Source organism: Dendropsophus ebraccatus, chromosome 8 (genome assembly GCF_027789765.1).
Source record: "Dendropsophus ebraccatus isolate aDenEbr1 chromosome 8, aDenEbr1.pat, whole genome shotgun sequence".
In the NCBI taxonomy this organism is placed as follows: domain Eukaryota; kingdom Metazoa; phylum Chordata; class Amphibia; order Anura; family Hylidae; genus Dendropsophus; species Dendropsophus ebraccatus.
In genome coordinates this window covers 66,219,907-66,246,554 of record NC_091461.1, presented here as the reverse complement: position 1 = coordinate 66,246,554, position 26,648 = coordinate 66,219,907, and the positions used below count along the sequence as shown (strand labels likewise).

The 26,648-nt window shown below is 39.3% G+C and overlaps 1 protein-coding gene across 7 annotated transcripts in view; it reads right to left on the bottom strand.

Moving 5' to 3' along the window:
• USP54 (ubiquitin specific peptidase 54) overlaps window positions 1-26,648 on the bottom strand; it is a 70,028-nt gene that overhangs the window by 7,757 nt on the left and 35,623 nt on the right. For 3 of the 7 annotated variants that reach the window (XM_069980610.1, XM_069980609.1, XM_069980614.1), the window contains exons 4-20: window positions 20,575-20,709; window positions 19,354-19,467; window positions 18,557-18,639; window positions 17,669-17,774; window positions 17,407-17,553; window positions 15,632-15,781; window positions 14,831-14,999; window positions 14,281-14,451; window positions 12,532-12,663; window positions 12,028-12,408; window positions 10,563-10,800; window positions 9,783-9,922; window positions 9,394-9,567; window positions 8,211-8,330; window positions 6,384-6,573; window positions 3,371-4,782; window positions 2,120-2,238 (exon numbers count right to left, since the gene is read on the bottom strand). In XM_069980610.1, the coding sequence (XP_069836711.1) occupies window positions 2,120-2,238; window positions 3,371-4,782; window positions 6,384-6,573; window positions 8,211-8,330; window positions 9,394-9,567; window positions 9,783-9,922; window positions 10,563-10,800; window positions 12,028-12,408; window positions 12,532-12,663; window positions 14,281-14,451; window positions 14,831-14,999; window positions 15,632-15,781; window positions 17,407-17,553; window positions 17,669-17,774; window positions 18,557-18,639; window positions 19,354-19,467; window positions 20,575-20,709 (3,981 nt within the window). Of the gene's footprint in view, window positions 1-2,119; window positions 2,239-3,370; window positions 4,783-6,383; window positions 6,574-8,210; window positions 8,331-9,393; window positions 9,568-9,782; window positions 9,923-10,562; window positions 10,801-12,027; window positions 12,409-12,531; window positions 12,664-14,280; window positions 14,452-14,830; window positions 15,000-15,631; window positions 15,782-17,406; window positions 17,554-17,668; window positions 17,775-18,556; window positions 18,640-19,353; window positions 19,468-20,574; window positions 20,710-26,648 lie in introns of those variants that run through there. The other 4 variants (XM_069980611.1, XM_069980612.1, XM_069980613.1 and 1 more) reach the window with 4 other exon arrangements.

Sequence of the window (26,648 nt, the reverse complement as noted above, 5' to 3'; positions counted from 1 at the left end):
ACTGGATATTTTTATACCTGAAAAGAATAAGGACAAACTAATCGGAGAGAAGGGCCTACATCTACTAAAAGGCAACCAATCTCCAATAACTTTGTTCTATTCCTTAACAAAGGCAGAAAAAAGGAACGAGGAAATGTAATCACTTTGTCCCAGTAAATCCATCATTCCTGTTTCTTAAAGGTATTTTTAGGGAGCAGAAAACATCCTATGTCCACTGCTCTCCTGTGCTTACTTTTGCTGTTCCCATCGGAACATCAGTGACATTGCACAGCTATCAGTCATCATCTGCAGGCGGTATTTCCTCCACGCAAAATGATTAGAACCTACAAATGCCCTCTCTCATCTTGGAAGGTATATGTAAGGTAAAAGTAGACGCATTTTGCTCCACAGACGACCCCCCTTTAAGCTGGTCAAACATCAACAAGGGATGTTAGACTGACAGTGGTGAAGGCAAAACAGATGTCAAGGTGTTGAGGGATGAAGCACATTGTTTGAACATGTTAAAATCAGGTACTGATTCTTCTCTTTTATGATCCGCATTTGCAATTCAATGTTCTCATAACTTATGCACTTTAGACTGTCAGCAAAACACATTGGTTTCAGCAGGACCAGCTGAGCATCTAGGCCTCTGGACTTGCCTACAACAGCTGATGTTGAGGGAGGGAGGGATCAGGCAGCTGAGTTTCAAAGTGCAATTTTTTATTTTTAGAGGTGCCTGACAGCAGCTTAGCCAGGCATGCATCATGTGTAAGGTTGTCATGAGAAATACAGTATATATGAACCCGAACCAGTGTTCTAATGATATATCATGTTTACCCATGTCTGTCTTTCAGTTTTTTTGTTTTACCCTCCTGAAATAAGGCCAAGAAAATGTTTGGTACCACAAGTTATTCTTATTCAAGTAAAGGGCCTTAAACTGCAAAACCAGACACAGCCCACTGTCAGACACGGACGTGAATTGGCTATTGTTTACAGTCATATACTTGCACAATGTTTTGGAATGCTTGGTAGTTTGGTAATCCAAAGCCTTATTGCCTGTCAGTGTATCAATGCTTCATTTATTATAGTCATGTTAGGAAATTGTGGAGAGAGCCATTCATTGTTAAACTGCTTCAGATATAAAATGCTGTAGAAGTTGAAATGCCATAGAGAAGTATATAGAGCCAAGTAGTCAGGTTAGAGATCATCAAGTAGCAAAGGTTAAAGCAAAAGGTTAGAACTGGAATAGCATGTTTACATTAACTTTTCTTCATGTGGATTCTGCATCTCATTGATATAAATTGGAATTTGGGCCATAGTTCGTATAGTGCAGATTTTTTCTGTCACAGACTTGAAAACTTTGTTAAAGAAGAAAAAAGGAGTAACATCACTTCCTGATGTAGAAACCATGTCAGGTATCAATCCACACATTCAATGGAGTTCATCTATATCTGTATCCATTGAGTCACAACAGTAATGAGAGGGTCTGCCTCATTCTTGCTGGGATTCAACAACAGGCTATTCTGATTTTTAAAGAATCCACTGTATCTACTTTATAAGGACAACTTGTATTATACTCTCTTTGTGACAAATGCTGTAAATCATGGAATAAAAGTTAGTATTTCATGCACAGTGCAAGAACAGCAGCTTTGTACATGTATAGAAGGAATTGTCTTTTTTAAAACTATTAACATTAACGAAAACTAGTAATTGTGAAAACAATCGGGGGAAGTCTGGAAAAGTGACAGCAGGAGCTCTCTGGTGTGCTTACACCGATGCAACCAAGATACACATCATTGTGCATTTCATACAATATTAACTTGTAACTGCAGGAACGCTGGCTACAGCCGTTTCACAAGGCCAGATGAAGAGTGAAATGCCCGTGAAACGGCTGTAGCCAGCATTCCTGCAGCTACTTCCCTTCCCTCTCTCCCTGCCCTCGATGTGATGCCTAGGTAATGTACTAGAGACTCCACAAAGAACACACTTGACTGTGGAAATAGCCATTTGCAAAAAGTAAATTAGTTTTCTTACCCCATTAGCTGCACAATAGCATATGCAGCCCCATACCCAGTACAGCTCTGTACTAGGTACAGATCCCTTTTAAGCTTGGTTCTTGCCATCCAGTCAATAAACATACCTTGGACACAGGTAAATGTGTGGTTCCACAGAGACTGCGTTCTATCTCAGCTGTTGGTGTTCTTGACAGACCTCTACCAGCAGCATGCTGCATCTTTCTTGTAGATGTGTTGTCCAAAACTTTTCAGGAGAGAAAAAAACAAAACATTCAGACATGAGTTATTAAATTGGTCATGAATAAAAAATAAATAAATAAATAAATAAAATAAATATATATATATATACACATACATATACACACACTATATAATATAATATAATATATATATAAAAAAAATTTATATGTCGAAAACTTTGATTGGTTGGGGTCTGAGTTTCAAGCAGGGAGAGACCTACACTTCTGCCACCTCTCTCCCCTCTGTGTGAGTGAGACAGTCCCATAGACTTGCATTCTGCAGGCATCATACATTGTATGATGCTGAACTAGAATCCTTTTTATGCATTATTTGGCCCAGGATAACCCGCATCACCTTATACAATATATAAGGTGTTGTATATGTTGGAAGTTTTATTACAGAACTAAAATGTAAAATGTAATGTTAAATGTGTGTGTGTGTGTGTGTGTGTATCATTTTTTTTTTTTTTTCTTATGGCAAGTACGTTTTAAAAGGAGAAGTTCGGGCACAAACTCGTTTTGGCTCCAGAGCTAGGGTTGGCTGTCCTCTGGTCTGGTCCCTGGCTGCTTCCAGGTCTGAATGGGATCTGGGACATGACAAGCGGGACCCCACTATGGCTGCTGACCAGCTGAGCGGACTTGGAATGTTACATCCCAAGTCCCCTCTCTAGACCAGGAAGCGGCCCCAGTCTAGAGAAGGGACTTAATTTTTTTCCCCCCAGTTTTGGAAAAGAAAAGTCCATGCCCGGACTCCTTTAATATGTCAAATGTTACTCCAAGTGACACGCTTTAAACATGTCAAAAGTTATTGATCACACTGGATCTCATTACTCTCCAGCTGTCAATCAAATCCAACATGTATGCTTCATTACAGTCTATGGAGTGAAAGAATCAAATGTACTTCTGGCCAGCCAGTAGAGTGCATTGCCAAGCACTCCCCCCAGCTGTATCTTGGGATCGCATCGGGCCTTAGGAGTGAGATCAGTAACTTTTAACAAGTCAAATGTTACTCCAAAAGACAGTAATGCTTTAAGCTACATAATGTTTATGTCACATTCCCAATTATGCATTGGCAACATTATGAAAGAAGGTCATTTGGCACACATAAAACAACTGCTAATAGACACCAACACTTACATGGTTTTCCGAATGTCTGTCTGGAGTTCTCAGATCTCCACTGCAGAGTCCTGCTGCCTGGACAAGTCTGAAGGCTGATGTTATAGAAGGTATCCAACTCGGAAACACCACGCTCAGAATCCTGCTTTAACGCTTGCCGTAGATCAATTGAGCTCTTTGATAAGCCATACCTTACAGACTTTCGATTGGAGGAGAAACTTGGGTGAGCATGGTGTTCCACATCACTGTCGTCCACTTGGGCATTATAATATCTGCTGACACTATCAACCCACTGGTTCATGGGCGCAGAGACTGGCAAATGCACAGTGCTTCCAAATTTCACCTTTTTCTCAGCTTTGTAATAAAACTTGCCATGGTTAACACTATCAGCCATGTTTCCCGGTACCACTTCCTTAAATGACACTGCACTATGGCTGTTTAGATGATTTATATTAGAACCATTTACATTACATGACCCATCCTCAGAATCTGGAGATGTACTTGCTTGATCCGTGCTGACAGACTTATTCTCTTGCATCACTAGAGGCTGCGGACCAGATTCTGTTTCCAAAAGGTTTAAAGAATCCTGGACTTGCCCCACTGTTGAGGACTTCTGGTCACAGCTGTCTATTCCAGTAAAATTCACACCAAAACTGCTTCTCTTCGGCGAGCCCCCTTGTAGCCGCTGAAACTGTTCTGCCAGAGAACGCACCAACCCCTTACTCTTAGGTGCCTCAACTTTGCTAGTTTCAAAGATATTCAATTCACATTTTTTATCTAGTGAGTTGTCCGGGCTGTTTGGTTTTGTGGAGACAGATGCTGGATGAACATTAAAACTGCTTGGAACAGTTGGAGAGACTGGTGGGACAAAGCAAGAACCAACCTTATCTTCACTTGTATGAATTTCTGTACTAACAGATTTGTTACAGTAGGTAGGTTGGTTGTTTCTATCTGGAGACTGAGCTTGTGCTCTACGTGCCCAGGGAAATAACAATGATGGTAAAGAACCAGATTTAATGCCATTGAGTTTTATCTTCCGCAAAGGTAGAGGACCATCTTTAGCTTCATGTTCCTCAGTCACCTTACCATTATTAGGGCTTCTTCCATCAGTAGCTTGATCATTTTTGGGGGTTTTGAGTTGTACGTCTGGGCTACTATTATCCACTCTTAAATTTTTTTCAACCGTGCTCTGTGTATGAGTTGAGGCACTCTCTGGGGAATTAGGACCTGAAGAAGCACGGTAGTTAGAAAATGTTTTGCTACATGGGCAATGTTCAGTAGCTGGCAAGCTGGAAGACTCAGCAGACGATGGAAGCAACTCATGGCTAGAAGCAAACGGATATGGTAATGGAGTGGATGTAAAGTCCTCCTTTGTGGTTGTCTCTGCCATTACCTGATGGTTCACTGAAACTTTGTCCGAGATAGCCTGGTCACTGCAAGGAGGTGAGATATCATTTGCCAAATTATTTGAAAATAAACTTAAAGGAAATCAAGGTAATTATGAAAAATATATATTGTATAGATGTCTACCAACACTGCAAAATAAAACTGATGGTATATGCCAAAAGTATGTGCCTATCAGATCGATTCCGCATTTGATGTATATGCAGCTTATGTTAAGAACTAAACTTTAGAAGTTGGTAGAATGGACTAAAATGCCTGCAAAATATATATTTTTCATGTTTTAGACTGGTAAAACGTGTATTTGATAGAAAAATCCAGGTAAAACATGACAGAACGTCACAAATGTAAAATTCAGTAAAAATCAGCACTTACAAATCAACAAATGCAAATAACAGTAAAATGACTAAGCCGCAATGGAATTAATGCAGAAGAACAAATATGAACTTCTTCAATGTATTAGCTTGGAAGGCTTCTGGTCTCTTTTAGCAATAAATAACCACTCATCACACATGAATTTATTTCCGTACTTGTAAAGCTAATGAACACGGCTAAAGAGATGGTCTACTTAATGTACAGAGATCTTTGGCTGAAAAGTAGCTACCTGCTACAACCAAGATGTTTCCACTTAAAGGAAGACTATATCTTGACAACAAAATAAAATAGTCTGGGTGTATAATGATCAGTGTGGTAGGGAGAAATTGAAACCACCTTGTCAGTATCTGCAAAGTTTTATATATATATATATATATATATATATATATATATATATATATATATATATATATATATATATATATATATAAATAATTTATTTATTTTTTACATATGTAGCCGTCTGTCCCAACATCTTGCTGATCTACTCTACTATATCAGCAAGAAGTAGAGAAGAGGCTTTAGTGTTAGATATGCAGACAAAACGGTAGCAATTTTTTTTAGTCAGTGTCATCTACAAAGAGAACTGTCTTAATCTTTTAACTTTCTGGCAGTTTCACCTCAGGCTAAGTTCACACATAGCATGTCTGCATTAAAGGGTTAGTCTAACTTATTATACTCATCCCCTATCCACATTCATTGTCTATTTCCAGCTGTACTACCGACAAGGAATTGGGTAGAAACAGGCTTGTGCTACTTGTGGTTCCATACTTAGGTGCCTGTTTCCAAGATTGCAGGGGAAGGGGTTTCAAGCAGTAAGGCCCCTGTGATCAGATGCTTATACTTATCCCCTATCCTGTGCATAGGAGATAACAAGTTGAAGTATCCCTTTAAAGCACAATACAATGCAATGCAAGTTAACTGGGTCTTAGAAAAAACACATTGCATGTTTCCTAGCGCGTGTGTGTGAACCAAGACTAGGGGCTATGAGTTTTTGCCAACAAGATGGACAAGATTATATGGGCCTCTTTAACTGTGATAATCATAAGAGGCAAATCTTATTATTTTTCTACTGCTTTTCAACAACTACAGAGTTGACAGCAGACAGTCTTCACAGGGTGGTACTAAAATACCCCGTTGATCAATATACAGTCAGTTTTTATTTTATGTATAGTTTTCCTTTAAATTATTTCTATGTCATGTTAAGACCAACAGTTCTCTAGTTCATTCCTAGTTATGGAAGTTTCATGGCAGCTACCTTGTAGATTGGTTTATAGCTCCCCCCTGTGGAGAGGGGTAAGCTGGTGGCAGCGGTTGAGGAATTGTCGGCAGCAGCATGCGGTCCTGAAGAGTCCGTGCCTTTCGTAAACACATTTGCAACTTCTTATCTGCTAGGGTTCTGCAGTGTGTGCTAGATCTGGCATCATGCATGGCAAGTCTGAATTTAGCTAAAATGCAAAAGAAAACATAGCAGAAACAAATGCACGCACACAAACCAAAATAATAAAAAATAGGATGCCAAAAAGAGCATAACATGGAGTCATGCAATACAGAGGGGGAAACAAAACTAATGCATCCTAAAAGTTATCAACAATGCACACAAATGTAAGCAATGCACCCTGAGCATATTAACTGAGCTAACACAACTGGTATGAAAAGACTGGAAGCATGAAACAGGCTCATCTTTAACTACACACCTTCCGAAGTGAGTGGCATCAATCTGAAATATAATTGCAATACAGTGTTCCCTACATAAATCATCATATGTGATTTATTTAAGCATGGCACTGATTGTTTCTATGACTTCATACTAGCCATACATTTGAAGCAATAGGATGAGAAACTTGTAAGAATGTATAATGATATACTGTATGAGATTATAATATTTTATGGAATCAGCCTACTTTGTTTACAGCAAATACATCCAATGTAGTCAGTTTTATTAATTAGATATAGGTATGACGCAGAGATTTTTTTTAACTTAACTTATTTTGTAGCTATTTATTTTCTTCATTTTTAGATAGTTTAGCAGGGAATTTATAATCTATGGCAGCTGCAGTGAATGGTGGGGATTGAAATAATTAGAATAGAAAGTACAAGGTGATCTTAGTTTTTTTTATAAAACTTTATTACATCTACAATTAGAAACATGTCTGGGATTTTAGTGTATGTTCACACATTCAGTTTCACAACAATTATTGAATATAAACACAGGAGGAAGAGATCTGAGAAGTCTCAGCCTTTCCTTCATGATCTCTTCCTAGCTTTGTCTTCAAAAATTTTAAACCTGAACATGTGAAGAAACTCTTTGTAGAGTTATGGTTATGCTAAACTGGATGAGATCCAAGATACCTGAGCTGTGCTTCTTCTAGAAGCATTGGTCCCTTTGACCATTTTGGTGCTTTTTGGCCAATATCTGAGTTGGCTGAACCCACAAACTAAGTTCTGTAAACTGAGGCTACACTACCCTGATGACAGATGTCACTGGAAGAGGAATTGGGCATGTTAGATTTAACATGCCTGATCATATTCCCAAGAGAAAGAAGCCGCTTCCAAATGGTATCTGGCAGCAGCTTATTCTATTCTCTCCAATGAAATAAACACACATGCTTGGGAAATAGTGGGAGCAAGATTTTTATATGTTGTAGCAATCTAAAATGATTAACATAGAGTGCATTAATGTCACCATGGGTATAAAGTCCTAATGAATTTGGTTAAAAAGCTGAACAATGCAAAACCTTCAATGGGGAAGAGAAATTATTAAAGTGTCTATTCTGACCCATGCTACACTCCAATGAAAGAGGGGTTTGTTATACTTGTCACATGAGAAATAACTGGAACCAAGAGCACTGTTTCCACACTGCAAAGTCTCTTGTAGAAATGTGGGCAAAGCAACAAAAGCTGGAAGAAAGCAATGAAGTATTTTTTATATATTTGAGTTAACAGAAATTTGCAAGATTCTGTTGAAATAGAGAGACAAAGGTCACCTTCCACAGCCAATAGCTGAGCCACAAGATGTTAAGCATGCCATGTTAAACAATACGTAATATAAAGCAGAGTTAAGCATTGGTTATGAGTTACTTACACATAGCTTCATTACACAGTGCCAAAGCTGTAGTGTAATCTCCTTTCTGCTCCAGCCTCAGTGACTGCTCAAAGACAGAGTCTGCCTCCTGGATGGATCGCTCAAAGCTGTCACTCCTCCCTGGAATAGTCACACATAATTGTCCATTTCTGAATTGCTTCTTACAATGGCTTGCAGCAAGATCTACCTCTTCCACCAGCTCCTTTATAGTTGCTATAGCCACAAAGGAGCTTCTAAAAGCCACCCATACCGCTTATAAACTACACCAAGTAAAACCATTGTTTCCAGAGGAGGTTGTGCCAGTCACAATAGATTACAATGCCTGCCAAGCAGCACTGCCACTCATCGTGATGTTAACATCACAAAGCAGAATAGTTGTGTGAATGTGGCTTAGAAAGCCAAGAACATCCACTTGTCCATATTCCAAAAAAACTGCCCTCACCTAGATCAAATATCAAACTTGAAGGGAAGACATGCTACTTTGGAGTATAGAGGATTTTATTTGATTCAGTATGATATTTTTTTTTGTAATAAATGCAAACTGGTATTTTACAAAAAGAAACAAAAACACAAACCTCATAATATTGTTCTCGTTGGTTAAATCCAAATAATACACATAAATCTTGGCTTCTGAAACATTTTGCTTAGTTAAACCAATTTTTAGTGATCATTCTTGTACGCTAAACATACAATTACAATATAGGGCACTAAACGTGCCCATACACATTATACTTTTGTCGGCAATACCTGCTGCTTGTGGTATAAGGTGTATGGAAAATCACTTCTCAACCCCTTTGATCTGGGAGAGATAACTTGCAGCCAGAGCTTTCTAGCTGCAGCTTAATCTCCCATAGAGAAAATAGGACTCCTAAGCTGTGTCATACGTTCCTGTGTATAGGGAAGAAAAGGGCGGGATGGGACAGATAATTGATGTTTGGCTGTCAGTTATTGAAGGTTTATGGGGACCTTAACACTAAAATTTACACAATGGGGTAGCTCATTCTAGCATTATGGTTCAACCTTCTCTTTTGTAGTAATTGTTGTTCCACAACGACATCTTCTGCTGATCTCAGGCTTTGGACAAATTAAATTTACCAGAATGATGATTTTTTCTTTTTACCAACCATCGATTTCTAAGGTGCCTAGAATACACAAGAAATATAGAAAGAAAACAATTACTTACCCTGATTCTGTAACTCATCTAAATCCAAAAACCGCCTAGGTCGTGGGTTAAATCCCATGGCCGCCTCAATCTCTTTTTCACGCTTCCAGCGCAATTCCTGCTCCCTTGCTCTTCTTGCAACCTCTTCTTGAAGTTCATCCAATTCACTATTCATGGGTCCTGGACTCTCAGCTGCTGGAATTATATTGTAAGTACATGATAACAAAACATTTGGTTTCTTAGGATAGTCCTGTGGATTAAAAGTGTTTTGAAGGCATACACTCATGCTCGATCTGACATAAAGTGTAAAGGGATGCAACCGCACACTTGCTTTGCAAACAGGGCATGGAGGAAGTCATCTAATGCCCAGTAAGTACTGTGAGGGAAAAAGGTAGTAAAGAATATCTTACCAACATGTGAGGGATGGACCTTAACCCAGACACTTGAGGCAGAATCTGCCATATCTAATGCACTACTGCTCTGAGACTTTGGGATGTTTCGCCAGGTAGGAGCTGGAGCTGTCATAGGACTTTTCCTTGAGTGATATTCCCTTAAAAGAAATGTGAGATAAGGTAAGAACATTTTAGGGTGCAGATAGAAAGAGGGTGCACACTACACACAAAGTAGTCAAATTTTGCAGTGCATGCAATATATTTTTCTTATCACTCTTTATTTCTCTTGCAGAACAATATAAATGAAAGTCTAAAAATTCTAGTAAATTCAGTGGTCCATGCATAGAAAACTCACTCTTACTGAGCAATTATATGAAGACTGAAAACAAGGGGCCAGGCACAGAAATTCTGGGCTTGAGGGCAGGCCCATTATCATCTGTCCTCTCTGCAACTGGGCTCAGAAAAGCTGACAACTAGAAATGGATTCAGATATGGCCAAAACTGCCATAAAATAAATATCTTATAAAACACATTGTGGCCAGAAATACTGCAATACCAGTAGAAACAATTGATGGTTTAGTCTTAAAATTCACTACAATATGTATGCTTTAAGCAAGCCAGTGAACTCAGGTGGGTAGGGTTTCATTTGCTAACCTATCTAGATTCTGTCATGTATTTTCATATCTCTGCATAATATACTTTTTAGGTGTGAAGCAGTTGTAATGTATCTCTTGCAAATATTCTAGTATGTAACATATGTGTGTTCAATAAATAGCCATTTTAAAAAAAGGCATTTACCTAAAAGCACTACAATTCTCTGATAAAGGTAAATCCATGCTGATGGGACTATTGCTGTTCCGTTCACTACTTTCATAGCCAGACTCCATCCTCTGGATAAGACGAGGCTGCTGCTGATCCATAAGGTGAGAAGGAGCACCACGGCCGACACCCCAACTCCTATATTTCACACAAGGATGCTTTTCCTTTGTATCAGGATTGGCGATTTCCCTTCGATCATTGACAGAAAGTTCCTTGGCTTTTAAAAATAAATAAAAATGGAATTCTCATCATATTTCACTCAGTAAAATTCTCACATACCTCCGGGTTTTTGTATGGGGTTGCAAGTATTTTATAAAAAATTAACATACATATTTTTTTAACCTATTTATTTTGGTCACCACTGTCGATGTGTAGTAGATAAATGAATGTGATGTCCCAAGAATGGGACGTCACATAAACCAGTGCTTACAAATTATATCCAAGCTAATATTAAAGAGTACAATGTGAATAAAAATAACGACTGACATGTCATCAGGCATTTGGAACGCAGCAGAGCTCACTGCTGAGACCTGCTGTGATCATGAGATATAGCCAGGGAGAGCGCTCAGCAGCAGCAGCTTCATGACCCATCCCCCGGCCACTCACTAATTCCATGGATGTAGGCTCGTAGACTTAAATAGTCGGAATTAGTCGATACAAGAGATACAACCGAAGAGAAGATTGCACTGCTGCCACGCACACTCTCCCTGGCTATATCTCCTGATGACAGCAGGGACTGCTGCTTGCTGACATGTCAAAATATATTTTTAATGAAAGTGACTCTAAGACATGGGAAACAATCTCATAACCGTATTTGTTACCATCTCACTGCCTATGTTGAAACTCCATTTATCATATCACTGAGACTTCTATATCAAAAGGTGAGCCATCTCCTTTAATTCCACTCCATGGTCAGTATTTGCACTGTCTACCCTAACACATACAAGTATATATGACAACTTTATACCAGAATGCGGCATGTGTAGCCACAGTTTTTTTTTTTACATACATTTCATCAAAGTGTTAATAGGACAAGCCACACCTAGATAGAACCTACTAAAATCCTTGGGCAAACCTTTTTAAAAATACAAAAAGATAAAATGTATAGACATCAATGCCAGATACAATGGTGGTTCGCGGGCAACCCGAGGGATATGTTTCATCCATAGAACCAACATTTAAAGAGTCACTGGCATAGTTCAGCATGGAGAGGCGCAGATCACACATTGGCAACCCAACCTCTCTGTGTGAGCTGTGTCTCTCTATGCCAAACTCTAACGAACATGTGGGAACCCATCATGGCAATAACCTTTAACTTGGCTTTTGTTGATGTGAATAGGGGAACAAAAACATTTGATAGTTATCCAAGGTCCAAATCATATATGTTGTACTAACAAGGGAGAATAAAGGAGTACGAACAAATCAGTATAAGACATCCCCTTACCAGAATCTTCTGAAAAGGGACTGAGTGGACTGTATCCTGCATTTTTCCTCTTTTCAGTCCTGAAGATACTATCAACATTTAATGGCTCGCGTGTTGGACGCCAAGTAGGACGATACCTGCTGGACAACCCAGATTTCATCTCATTGCTGTTATTTTCCATTTCCCAGTCCCTGGGTCTTACTGCTAAGCTTGTAGGTGGCTTGATCTCGGTCTGATCAACAGCACTTCCAACATGGTGCATACTTTGCGTAGTCTGTGATGCTTGTGATGGTCTACTGTGAATCATATTGCTAACCGTTGTTTTAAAGTCTCTTAACCTACTGGAACTGCTGGACAGCTTCAGACCTGTTCTTGGAGCTTGCTTCTCTTTTAACGTTTCACCTAATACAACGAAGAAGTGGTTAAAAGAGAAAGCCATATATTAAAAAAGGAAGCAAAACCACCCATAAAAATAAAGAAAAAAGTGATATCAAGCAGGATCACTAGTAAGAGTGCAGGTCAGACCTTCACTGTGATAACCTGAAGATTGGGACTCATCTCCTTTTCTGCGAGGCCGACTGGAACTTCGTTTTCGGTCAGTTAGAGGTCCCTTCCTTGAAAAATGTCTCTGACTACACTCACTATCTGTCAGGTGTCCTGTATACAAGAAAGTACACCATAAAGCCCTAGAAAATGAGGATACCTACACAGCAACCTAAAACCTCATTATAAAAATGTATACCATGGAAACCACGAAATACCTAATGTGATATCACACGTGGGCTTTCTTCAGAGTAACTGAGGCATACATTCCCACAAATGTGAGACTCATGATGACATTAACAGCTGATCTCTGAATCGGTTTGCACGCAATACAATGGTTGATAAAATGGTTCTATTGGTTACATTAAAGGAGAAAGGAGAATATTTACATCCATTCCAGGTTAAAAGAAAAAAAAAAAAACACCTTTAAAAAAAGAAAGTTCAAATTAAAGTGTCACTGCTATAACTTTCAAAATCTATATCAACAGTAGATGGGATAGAAAGCAAGTTTACAAGCAGGTGGACAACACTTTCTGTGTTTTAGACTCTTTGGAAAAAAAAAAAGTGTAAACACACAAAGTCCTGTATTTCTCATGTCATCTAAGCGCTCACAGCCAAGGCAGTCATTTGACTGACGGACGCATTGAGCTGTGACCCTTTTGTCCTAGCCAGAACTTCAGGTGCTTAGTCTCTTTTTTTTCAACCAACACAAGACTATAAAAAGCTTCAGGAGACTGGACCTTGATTTCAGATAAGTATAGCTTTGTTTTACATCATGATAACAACTATATCTCTCTCTCTCTATTATAATATATATATATATATATATATATATATATATATATATATATATATATATAGCGAGAGAGAGAGAGAGAGAGAGAGAGAGAGAGAGAGAGAGAGAGAGAGAGAGAGAGAGAGAGAGAGAGAGAGAGAGAGAGATAGTTGTTATCATGATGTAAAACAAAGCTATACTTATCTAAAATCAAGGTCCAGTCGTCTCCTGAAGCTTTTTATAGTCTTGTGTTGGTTGAAAAAAAAGAAAGAGACTAAGCACCTGAAGTTCTGGCTAGGACAAAAGGGTCACAGCTCAATGCGTCCGTCAATCAAATGACTGCCTTGGCTGTGAGCGCTTAGATGACATGAGAAATACAGGACTTTGTGTGTTTACACTTTTTTTTTTTCCCAAAGAGTCTAAAACACAGAAAGTGTTGTCCACCTGCTTGTAAACTTGCTTTCTATCCCATCTACTGTTGATATAGTTTTTGAAAGTTAAAATGACAGTGGCATTTTAAATCTATAATCAATTTCTGGATATTATTTGTACAGAATTGTAATTTACATATATTGCTTTTAGGGTGTTCATCAATAGCACCTGCAAGCAGAAGGATGAAACAACCTTCCGCTGGTCACACACAGAACTGCTGTCAGGAATAATACTGACATATGGAAGAATGAATGGAATGGAGGGGCTGGCCAGACTACATAGAGCAGATTTATGCTGCCAGGCTCCTTAAAAAATAAGCAGTTTATAATTAAATTAAAATAGTTCAGGAGTTGAAAAACATCAAAAATTCTCTTGAAATCTATTTTAACCGGAAACCAGAAAAAATTCTCTTGGAATCTATTATAACCAGAAACCGATTAAAATGTTTTTAACTGGAATTATTTTTAGGCTAAATTTCATTTTAAATATACCTAGAGGGCTCAAATTAAAAGAAGTCTTGGTACCTGTATCTCTACTGCTCTGTGATGCTGCATCGTTTTCCAAGTTGTAGATGACTGTTCCTTGGGAGTCAGAAGAGAAGTGGCTCACCACAGATTCATGATGTGAATGTTTGTAGTGATAGCTGTCGGTGGAGGAGTCTGTCCTGGTGTCACTGGAGATAGAGGGTTCCCGACCTAATATACAAGAAATAATTTACAACTCTGACAAACGCGACACATGCAGCCTATAGATAAGGTAGTACAAACAATGACACATGCGACAATGAAGGTAATAATTCACCAGTTCAATTCTGCACTTTTTTTTTTTTAACTCTTACAAGATACTCTTACAAGAGTAGAGTAAGCCACAAAAAAAAAAAAAGTTTAAGGTCATCTTAACTACCTTCTGTGCTGAAATTAACAGTGCAACGAGACTGCCCCATTAACCGTTATGGTTGGCTTTTATTTTGAGCTTTACACCATTTAGATCTGGATACTGGAGTTTGTTCTATGACAACTTATCACAGAAAGAAAAGAGGAAAAGGCAGTGACATAATGTGGAATAAATAGTTACCAGAGTCTTCACTATCATAGCATGTTCTGCTATACTGCCGAATATCCATCTGGGACAAAACATCTGGAACAGACACTGGAGTACCTCTGGGATCAGCATAGAGAAGTAGTAATGGCTGATAGTGCCCCTTTATGCATTTTGTGACAACATCTTTCCATTTTGGACCAATCTAGAAGAACAAACATTTAGCCCTCAAGACAGATGCAAAAAATGACCTGTAAGTTTGTCGACAAGTGCTAGCTCTCAGATTGCACCAAGACTGCATTACATGGGTTGTATACATAGAGGTGGGGGGCAGAAATGAATACGCTGTTTAACAATTAATTTCTGTAAAACTGGAAAGGTTAGACGTGATGTTGTGCATAAAATCCATTAAAGACCTTTTGTGAAAACATGACTCAGCAGAAACAGTCACAAAGAAAGACGATTTTATGTAAAAAATTTCCGATGCAAACATACAGTTACAGGACGGGGAAGCTGAATAAGGAACGTGAATGAGATGAACAAATCTTGACATCTCAGTTTCCTGGACAATCGCTATGGACAGGACCTTGGTGTGAGCCAAGACGTCCGTTATAGGAGCAACATGAGAAAATATTATAAAAAAGAGTAGTAGATATTTTGAACAAACTTCCAGCAGATGTGGTTGGTAAATCTCCGCAGTAAGTAAATGTACACATGAATGGGATAAACATATTTATCCCAAGATAAAAATAAAAAAAATCATCATAGCAGATTAGTCTGACATTTGAACTAAAGAAGCAGGGAAGAGAACTATAAAGACTTGGATATTTGATTTACCTCTTTCACATGGGCATCATCAAAATACATCCACTTGCGTATTTTGGTTTGAAAAAAGAAGGTGGAGTAATGCTTGCCATAGTAACAGATCATCCCAACCAAATAAAGCTCAGAGTGCTTCGCTCTGTCATCTGTAACCCTATAGAATAACTGGGAAGAGAAGATACTCTAAGCAGGTAGATAACACTCATGGGTTAATATGCAGATTTACTATTGAAAATGCGCCATAATCCTGGGGCACATGCTGTACACCACATGTATTTGAGTGTGTGCTCTGTCAAATAGGGGTATGGTCAACAGGCACCCACATTTTGGCAAAAGGTCCTGGACCAAATGTCTACCACTAAGTGGCATAAGCTCAGACTAGACCAGTGTTCCCCAACTTCAGTCCTCATGGACCACCGACAGGTCAGGATTTGAGGACATTCTACACAAAGAATACATGTGATGATACCTGATGCACAGAGTATTGTTACATCACCTGTAAAATACTAAGGAAATCCTCAAAACATGACCTGTTGGTGGGCCATGAGGACTGGGGTTGGGGGAAACATTGGACTGGAGCACAGGTGCCAAACCTGTGGTCCTCCAGCTGTTGCAAAACTACAATTTCCATCATGCATTGACAGCCAAAGCTAAATCAGGCATGTTAAAAAATGGTAGTTTTTCAATAGCTGAGGGGCCACAAGTTAGACAGCCCTGGACTAGACAATCTAAAGATGATATTTTTAGACAATGAAAGTCCAATGTTTATTTATAATGCATGTGTAAAATATATTGTGACATGTTCAGTTTAATGCTAAGAATAGGTGGCTATAGCAATGAACTAGGCACAGTGCAGTGCCTACTTTATTTTTACTAAGCAGTAAATGTATACTGTCTATTTCTGGATGCTGCTTACAATCTAAGGGTTCTTTTACACACCGTGATTTGTTGGCCTCAGGGGCGTAAACGAGTGCCATTCAGCGGCTCAAGCCCCATTTGCAGTACAACAAATTGAGGGGCTTAGGCTGCGCAAATGATCCTTGTTCTGTTCGCACAGCCCAGAAAACTGACATCACAGATATGTCTATACATACCAGCCACGCTACCTGTAATTCGGCACATCTCCAGTGCAGCCGCTGACTGCATCTTCAGGCCCGCCTCCTCCAATATCATTTACAGCAAGAGGAGGTGGGGCGTAAAGATAAAGCCAGCAGCCGAACTGGACTAGACGTGACGGATCACAAGTAGCATAGCTGGTATGTATAGACTGCAACTTGTCATGTTTAAACTGACAGCACAGATATCTATATTTATAGATTGTAAGCCCTCGCGGGCAGGGTCCTCTTCCCCATGTATCAGTCTGCCATCTGCCTTTATGTAATGTGTTTTGATCTTGTAATGTTCTTGTTTGTTACCCTTGTCGCCTTTATAGCGCTCTGGAATTAAGATTAAGATTATAAATTAATAATAATAATAATAATAATAATAATAATAATAATCTACACATCTGTGCTGTCAGTTTTCCTTTACCCTTGCTGCACGCACATTCCCTGTTTACACAGGATGATGTGTGGCTGGCAATGATAAGTTTAAAAGCCTGCTCTAAAAGACCCGACCAGTCGGGGATCAGGCCTTTTCCCCGTCCCTCCTGATCGGTGTCACTTTTACATGGGCTGATTATCGGCCACAGAAGCATTTCTAGCAATTGTAAACGTTTTTGTATTGAAATTTATTAACCCCTACTCTTTAGTTGCGATATATTAAATTTTTTAGAGCAGTCAAACACTTACATCCCCAAGCTTCAGACAGGTTCCAAGACTGTGAATAACATCCTCAGCAAGATCAGAGTGATCGGAGTCCCAGACCAGTCCAATGGTTATGATCTGAGGGGCGTTCATGAGCACTCGGCGGATGCGGATTTTCTCCCCACAATTGCTCTGTAGATGTTTAAATGAAACAATGGAATCTAACTTTTCAGTACATATACCAAACAAGTTACAGTACATTTCCCTTAACACAACAAAGTTAAAATTGCAAATATTGAGTACTCACAGGACAGTTCCGCAAGTCTCCCATGGTACTAGCTTTTTGCAGTAATTCTCCAAACATATCAGGGGTTGGTTTTTCTCTCCTTTCCAACATACATATTGCCTGGTTGCTACAAAGTAAGGAGAATAAAAAATAGAGGAATTCGAGCCGTGACTGAATAGCTGCTTTTCTTATTACTGCAACATAATAAGACAATCACATGACCTATGTCTGCAGCCATCAGCTGCCAATGAACGCGGGTTCCGGCAGTACAAATACACATACTAAATAAGTCTGTTCAACAGACAGGAATACAGGTGTGCATAGACCTACAGTGCAAAGTTAGATGGCTGGTATTATATTTACTACTGGATCCTTCCTTTGCCTTCTAACATACAAAAGGTACTTATCTAGGACCATGGATAGTGCTACACAGTGATTTTGGCCACAACAGGGCCACACAGTTGTGTTGCACTGTGTAGATCACGCCGCACTGCAACTGAGCAAAGAAAACAGGATTTTATTGTGACATAAAGGTGGCAGTAAACACAGTCCGGCAGTCACAACAAATTGGACAGGAGTTTCTTGTGACTGCTGGGTTGTAGTGTGATCCTATTCACTGACCTTAGGCAAGATGCATTGCTACACTGAAACTTTAGGTTGTGCAACCTGTATCACAGCTTCTGTGCTCGGTTAACAGCACTCAGATACGTTTTAAAGTAGCTACATGGACCAGAGGAACACGTAGTCTGAAACGGACTCAGTGACTTCTGTGATAAGGACATGACTTTTAAACCATCTTCCTTTGAGTACAATGTTGTTCAAAAGAATTGTAGAAGCATTGGTATTAATCAGCTACCTCCTAACAGAAGCTTCTTGTGCAGAAATAACAAAATAAGAATATCACCTTACCAGAGAGCTGTAGTGGAGATATAATGCACCATCTGAATGAAAGGCAGAGGGTCTGATGTGGCGCCACAGCTGGTACAAACACACTGTAAAGGCAGATTGAATTATTGAACAATAAAACAGATGACATCAGAAATGCTGACAGCAGAGCCATGATAAATATGCTACATCGCAACCCTAATGGACGCAACAGACTACTGGGATCTATAGGAGTTCTGGTATTTTTGATGAAAAAATTTGTGCTGTAGATTGCACTACTATTGCTGTCAAAAATCCAATGCTGGGCAGATGGAAAAGCTGGTGTGGCCATTTAGGTGCAGAAAATACAGAACATGCTGATTTCCATGCTGGGAAGTGTCATCTTTACAGAAAGAAAATCTGAAAGAACTTAATTAAAAGGCCCATTCACATGAGCAGATTGTCGGCCAGATATGGAGGAAAATGATGGAGTGTGCGCAATGTTCACTCAATGTAACTACTAGATCAAGAGATTGAACCATTAGCAATGAGGGACACAGACATTTAGCAGGCTGTATTTAAAGAATAATGTCTATATAAATGGCATAGTATGCTATGCCATACTTCATTTTTGGCAGCATAGGATTTTGGTATAATTTGTACTAATGTAACCTTGTGGATGTGTTTTACACGTTCGCTGGGAACACTTCAGAAACAAATGTGCTATATCCTCACTAATATTTACCATACTGACCCCACCAAAGTTAAATATCCCTTTTCTTTAAGTCAAACCAACACTAGGCAACTAAAGCCACTAACGGAATAAAGATAAACTAAAATACCTGTTCAAATAAGGTCATTGCAAACTTTTGATGAGAAATACAGTGCTGGGCAGTGCAGATATCTTCTTTGGATTCATCTGCGATGTGAATGTGGAGGCGAATGAGAAGATTTTCCTTAAAAATAAATAAATAATACTTCTAGTAAACTAGACTGCATGTTACATCAATATTGCTGCATAAATATACTTGAAATAGTAAAAAGGAAGGGTTGGTCAACATTTATTCCAGCAAGTAAAGCATCTACTCTCTTCTGCTCATACGCAATAGGTAAATAACAAGCAATATAATGGAACCCCCTTCAATATATGAATACATATATATGAAGGTTTTTGTAGGTTTTCACTGCAGACCTCACCAGTGCACACAGTACTGATATGACGCACTCAGGAGCAGCATAAATATTTCAGTGTCTTATGGGCAACATCTCAGATTGGGGTAGGTTTTTTTTTTTTCCATCTGGTCCCGTCCACAATGACAGCTTTATCTCACCAAAGCACCAGAGTTTTCTGCTGAGAAATCTTTCGCAGCAAATATTCCCATTCATTCTATACTAAAAAAAGGATCATCATAGGGCTAAACACTGTGCCCCTAAATATACCTGTGCCTCCTGAAAATTCTAACACACTGTGCTTCATAAAATAATTTGATGTTCAGTTTGTATTACAAAGTGCCACAATCCAAGTGAAACATACTCCCCTGTCCCCATTCCCACACTTATCCAGAGATACCAGACTGCACCCCTCTGGCTAGGCCTGGCTGCTGGGGAAAGACACCGGTGATACAATGACATTGTTGTGCCTTCTGCATCAAAGAAAAGCACTTTACAGAGGGACAGGGAATAAGGACTCTCTTGCACCTATCAGAATTCATGTATTTCCTGGTCCCCATAATCCTATAACAATGGGTCCAGGACAACTGAAGAGAAGCAGCCAGACCCCAATATAAGCTTCCAGCATTAGCTTCTGTAGTTTACAGTAAAGGTCAGTTTTGTTTGTTTTTTAATTTATTAATACATTTTAGGTCACAATTGTAGAAAAACTGATGTACTGATGAACAGCTGTAATAAACTAGCCTAAGAGTCATTTCCTCAACCATGTTTGTAGTGCTGTAAGCAACATATTGTGGAATAGATAGTGTGTGTGCGTGCACTGTTTTATTTTCCATGTGATTTAAAACGACATAAGTGTGCAAAAATACAATAGTAAGTACAATAAAACGTACAAAACATTCGGCTGCATCATCCATGATACCCAGCTGGAAACGTTGTTCATCTTGAAAGGTCTTTGCAAGGGCACTGCGGAGGGCATCTGATGGTAACACCTTCTCACTGCTGCACTGAAACTGGTTGAATATCCCCTGTGTAGACAAGAGTTGGAATGAATTGTGACATTACAACCATAAATCAAAGAAACAAATAGGACACACATCTCTATAGATGAGCTTATAACATTATGACAATTACACAAGACAACAAAAGAAAAAAAAATGTTCTGCCATTTGTTATATACACTTTAACCACATATGCAATGTTAACCAAAGGGATTCTAAAATAAATTTTATTTAAACATTGAATAGGTTTCTAGTTATGTCTCTGTATCAATATTTAAACAACGAGACGTTCATATTAGTTTTCAGGTAAGCTGATGAAGCAGTGTTTTTATTTTTTACACTGCTGTTTATGCACCCTGTTTGCAATATGTGGACAACATACAAGGGTATGGCCAAAGCCTGCCTAGGAAGCGTCAAACCAAACTTCACTAAGAATGCTTTCACACACTTACCTGATTTGTTTTTATATGTGAAAACATTTCTGAAAGGTATTTGTTCAATAGGCAAATACAAAAATGGCGCTATACACAAACTTTCAGGGGCGATCGGCATATTCAGCAAGTTGGGTATGCCATTTGCGGAAGTTAGATGTCACATTTATAGAAGACTGATGTCACACACACATTGCTTCTTATGACAGGTAGATAAGACACACAACCTGGTCTCTAGGACATTCAGTGTCCATAGACAGTGCATAGACATCTGCGTTTCCCCTATTATTGGAGCCTTAGACCCCAGTACTTTAGTTTTTTTCCGTTCAGTATTTGCAATGAATCTTCCGATGGAAAAAAAAATGAAAAATAATTTGCAGAATGTTCTCTTTTGGGCTACCTTGTAAAAAAAAATAAACCTGGCTCATCACTTCTGATCTACTGCTTATTTTGCATGGATGAGGCCTGTGCTTCAGGACAAGGCACCTCTGTTACCAGAACAAATGCCGCCTTTATGCTATTACTGAAACGAATATCAACAATGACCTTTGCCACGACAAGTGAAGCTTTATCAAGGAAGCGGAAGAAAGAAATCCTCCTTACAGAACTTCATATTTACATTTATCAAAATAATCGCTCCCCATTCTAAATAAATAGACAAGGGAGCAATGGTTTTCATAAATGCCATTAATATAAGTTATTTGATCGGACGCATAATTACCATTCTGAAGTGGTAATGATCTGATCATAATGAGGCTGTAGCTCTGAAAACTTCCACCTGCATATACTTCTCAGTCAATCTTATACATTCAGTCTGAAAATATTCTTACCATTCTGTACTGAATACAGTCACAAATCTTTTGTTTCTTTCCATTACATATACAACGCATTTGGAAAATCTTCAGACCCTTTCACTAGTTTCAAAAAATCTGTGGTCCCCCCATCTTTATGCCCTCAGTACCCCATAAGGAGAATGTGAAAACAGACATTAAAAACTAAACTTTTGCCTTGGCATAAGCATTCATACCCTTTACGATGACACTAGAAAGCCTCCCATTTCTTATAATCATCTTTGAGACATCCCTATACTTTGCCTCTAAGCCAGGAGACAGGATTATGTGGAGGCCCAGATCTGGAGAAGGGGACACTGCTGCCATGTTTGCAGGCATTACAGATAGTATTGATACAATGGGGAGGGGGTTGATTTTGCTTTTCCTTATTTTAGCACAAGGCCACAGCATAACAAAATGCAAAAAACGTAAAAGGGTCTGAAGATTTGCTGAGAGCATTGTATTTTAGCCTGATGAGGTTGAGTAAGACATTCAGGAAACATTTTGGCATGCAGACTAGCAGAAAAGTGGTGGAGAATGCAATTTCCTTGACATAACAGACGATCAATGCCATCCACTAGATCCTTATACCAATATCATATAGTCATCATGTAAAGCAAGGCTAAGCAAATCTCAGCAGCCAGGCAGATGTGCCTATAAATTACCTGCATACACTGCCCATTTCTGAGCCATAGACCTTCATTTTAAGAACTGCCTGTGTGACATGTTACAGTAGAGTAGCCCATTACATGTTTTAGGTCATTTTATATATTCTTAACAGCTAGGCTAATAATAAATATATAATAAAATGTACCTTAGAGATTCCCCAACACTCACACTAAAAGAGGTTATCCCACAGGTTCCCGCACAGGATAATTACCCAACTGGTGGTGGAGATGTCCACCTGAATGAACATCGTACACATAGCTAATGCTCCATTGATTCTTCATGGTGATTCCCAATACTGCAGAACACTCCAAAGCCTAATAAAGAATGAATTGGGATCTGACCAAGCATGCACTCTATTCTTTCAAGCAGTTGTACCACCACTGATCAGCTAGTTATCCCCTATCTTATGGGATTCCATGAGAAATCTGATAATTTGGGCCTTTTGGGTTTACTGGTTTCATGCAGTAACTTACCACTTACCACAAATACTATGTTACCACATAATGTTTAATGGTCCAGCTAAAAAGGACCCATGAGTGCCCCTCACCCATAAACCCCGGAAGATGCTTTTTATGTATAAGGGCCTCCACCTTACACTCAATGAGTGTAAGAAACACCAGCAAATCTCTGCATTCCACCTAAGTGAAGGAGGTGGGGTAGGGGATATCCCATTATGAATGGTACACGCTCAGCGTAATTACCAGCTTGTAGGAGTGCACATCTGTGTTAGGGTTAGCCTCGGTATACAGGTGTTGGAACGCACGGCAATAAGCACCATCACATGCTCACCACTGATTTTCAATATCCGGACATCCAAGACATCTGCTGAAGTGCAACCATGTGATGCGCTCCACCAGCAGGTCGCAAGATTGTGGAAAGCAAACAGGCGCTCCACACTGAGAAACAGAGCACATGATGGCCTCCACACCTTGAAGTCTGGCCATTAGACACTGAAAATACTCATATTTTATGCCTGATAAAGTAAGTAAGGTATGGGCCCAGTATTAAATGTCAGGAGAGGATGCATAACCTGGCAAAGGGATATATAAGGCTCTTGGAACCATGATGGCATGCACTAAGGTACAGCAACGAAAGTAAAATGATGAAACAAAATAGTTATTGCAATAACAAGAAACGTGTAGCATAGGGGGTATAGTGTTAGAAGAATATTGACTATATACACCTGCTATACTTATGAATAATATGGTAAAAAAACACCTACAGTAAAAGGGCTCACAACGATAAAAAGATATTTGATATTATATACAATAAGAGGACAAGGTCATAGCTGTAAACACAGTAACCACCATAAAAGGGAGTTACATTATTATAATCTACAACAACCTTTTGGCGTAGAGAGTTAGATGAAACACCTGAAAGAATGTTTCATTAGGCCAGAGGGAGACATCGCTTTAAGGCGGTAAATCCACTTGGCCTCCTTCTATAGTAACAGCTTCTCCACATCACATGGAGAAAGGCAAATCACTTCAATGGGCCGAAAAGCGATAGTAAAAGAGTGGAGTTATGATGGGACCACATGTGGCGTGTTATGGGTTTCTCTTGGGTGTGGGTAATATCACCAATATGTTTGAGGATCCGACGGAACTCCTGCTTGGTCTTACCTACGTAAATCCTTCTGCAAGGACAGGTAGTTGTATAGATTACATTGGTAGTGCTACAATTAGCAAAATCACAGTTCTTAGGTACTTTGTTTATGCTGGTTGATGTAAAAGGATTTTGACATATTAGGCTAGGTTCACACTGCGTTTTCAGCATCCGTTTAACGGATCCGTTTTTTTTAACGTCCAGAAAAATAGGGTCAGCAACGTTTTTTGGTCCGTTTTGGTCCGCCAAAAAAAACGGATCCGTTTTTTTTATAATGGAAGTCAATGGAAAAACGGATGCACACAAATGAATCCGTTTTTTGCAATCCGTTTTTCATGCGTTTTTTGAAAAAAACGGATGCGTTAAACGGATGCTGAAAACGCAGTGTGAACCTAGCCTTAAATGTAACTACAAGCTTTACATTTCCCACACTTGTATGTGTCGTTGGGATTGTTAGCAATTAGCCATGTGACTAGTGACTAGGGAGAGGTAAAGTGTGAATGTACTAATAGTTTCCCTAAATTAATGCTCCTCCTATACCTTATATCAGGTCTTTCATACACTAGGCTGGATACCAACAAGTATATCATAACCGAAAATCACAGAAAAATAAAATTCACATTTTTTAAAATCTAGGCAGACATTCATAAGAATATTCTATAATATTCTACTACATTCCAACCCTGGTGTAAGGGACCTTTCACACAGCCCAATATGTGACAGCGTGCAGCCGCTAACAAGTCCCCATCAGCAAGACTGAGATTCACCTGCACTCAGTTTAGTTATACTGCCTGAGAAAACACCTCTCTACAGCTAAAAGTGGATATTGTGCACAGTGTAAGGCAAACAGACAATACTTTGTGCCAAATAAAAGGATTTATTTAACACGTACAGACACTCATGCCACAGTTACCTCTTCACAAACCAGAAACATCCATTTAGAAAATGAGAGGGTACACAGCGCACATTCTTCCGGCTATTGTTTTAAATCATATGGAAGACGCCTGGATTAGTCTGTCGCCACCATTTAATTACACACAGTAATAAGGCTAAAGAAAAGAAACCTTGTGGCTTGTATTTACCTCTGAACTGTGAAAGCAAGTGCGCGTGTGTGTGTGTGTGTGTGTGTGTGTGTGTGTGTGTGTGTGTGTGTGTGTGTGTAATATATATGTATGTATGTATAGGAAGCCCATTGCCAAGGGGTGCCTCCTAGTGGGGAGAGCACCAAACCACCCTGGTACGTAGTCCCTCAGGTCCTCACTCTGTTGCGAGCTTTGGGACCTAAATAGGGAAACACCAGGGTGGCCCCTGTAAGTCAAAGGCTAACTCTGTGGCATGTATAACGACATAAGACAAGGGTTACCAAGGCTAGGCATCCATCCACAGGCTGCAGTGTCGGGGTATTTGCCCCTCGTCTGTGTGGAGTAGGATTCTGGCTACCGGGGGCAATGAAAAATAGACCAACAAAACACAACAATCACTGAACTCAGGGAGAACAGCAAAAAAATCCAATGGAGTACTCATTTACGAGTCTCCACTGATTGTCCCCTACAAAATTTTAATATGCAAAGAAGGGGTCCATGGAGCCTCAGTTAAGAGTCTCAAAACACGGGAGATTTGTAACTGAGGCTCCACAAACCCCTTCTTTGCACATTCAAATTTTGTAGGGGACAGTATATACACACACATATACACATCCATTCACCTAAATACTTTATCCACAACCATCCTAGGTGATGGCTCACCCATAATTTAAACGGATTATCCTAAGATTAAAAGTCATTACATATCCAGCGAATACTTTGAGATAACTGAGGTTGACTATGGATATATCCAAATCTACAATATAAGTGAACAAGTTGAAGCTTTTACACTCTAAAAAAAGGGTAGAATTCTCCACCTTAAATGTGTTATTTTGTAATCTGCATTACAAGTTGCCTACTTGCCGATGGCTTGTTGGATATGGTCACCCATTAAAATTCATGCATTACGATAGTGAATCTATAAGCAGTTCCAAACAACCGAAAGACATATAATTATGATGAAGCTGCAGAACAAGTCATGCCACAATTATCTTTAATTCTCATAAATCTCTTTTATACTCAGTGTTACATTCCAGCAGCTTCCAGCCTGGCCGCATTTTCAGCATAGCGTCTTCATTATCGTATCAGTTAAACATATAGTGCTTTGTTCTGCAGATTAGTCAGGCAGGTAGAGCTTTTACCGGCATTCAGTGCATCTATTCACTGCCATGACCAAGATCCTGATCGCATCTATTCAGTCTCTCACAACAGATTCCGCTTTAGGTCGCCTAATATCTAATAAGGATTCCAAGACACTGCAAAAACCTATTCCTTCTGCAAAACTTGTTGATGTTACAAGATGATTAATTCCTCTGGCAATCGGAAAGAAGTAGGTCAGTGCAACACAA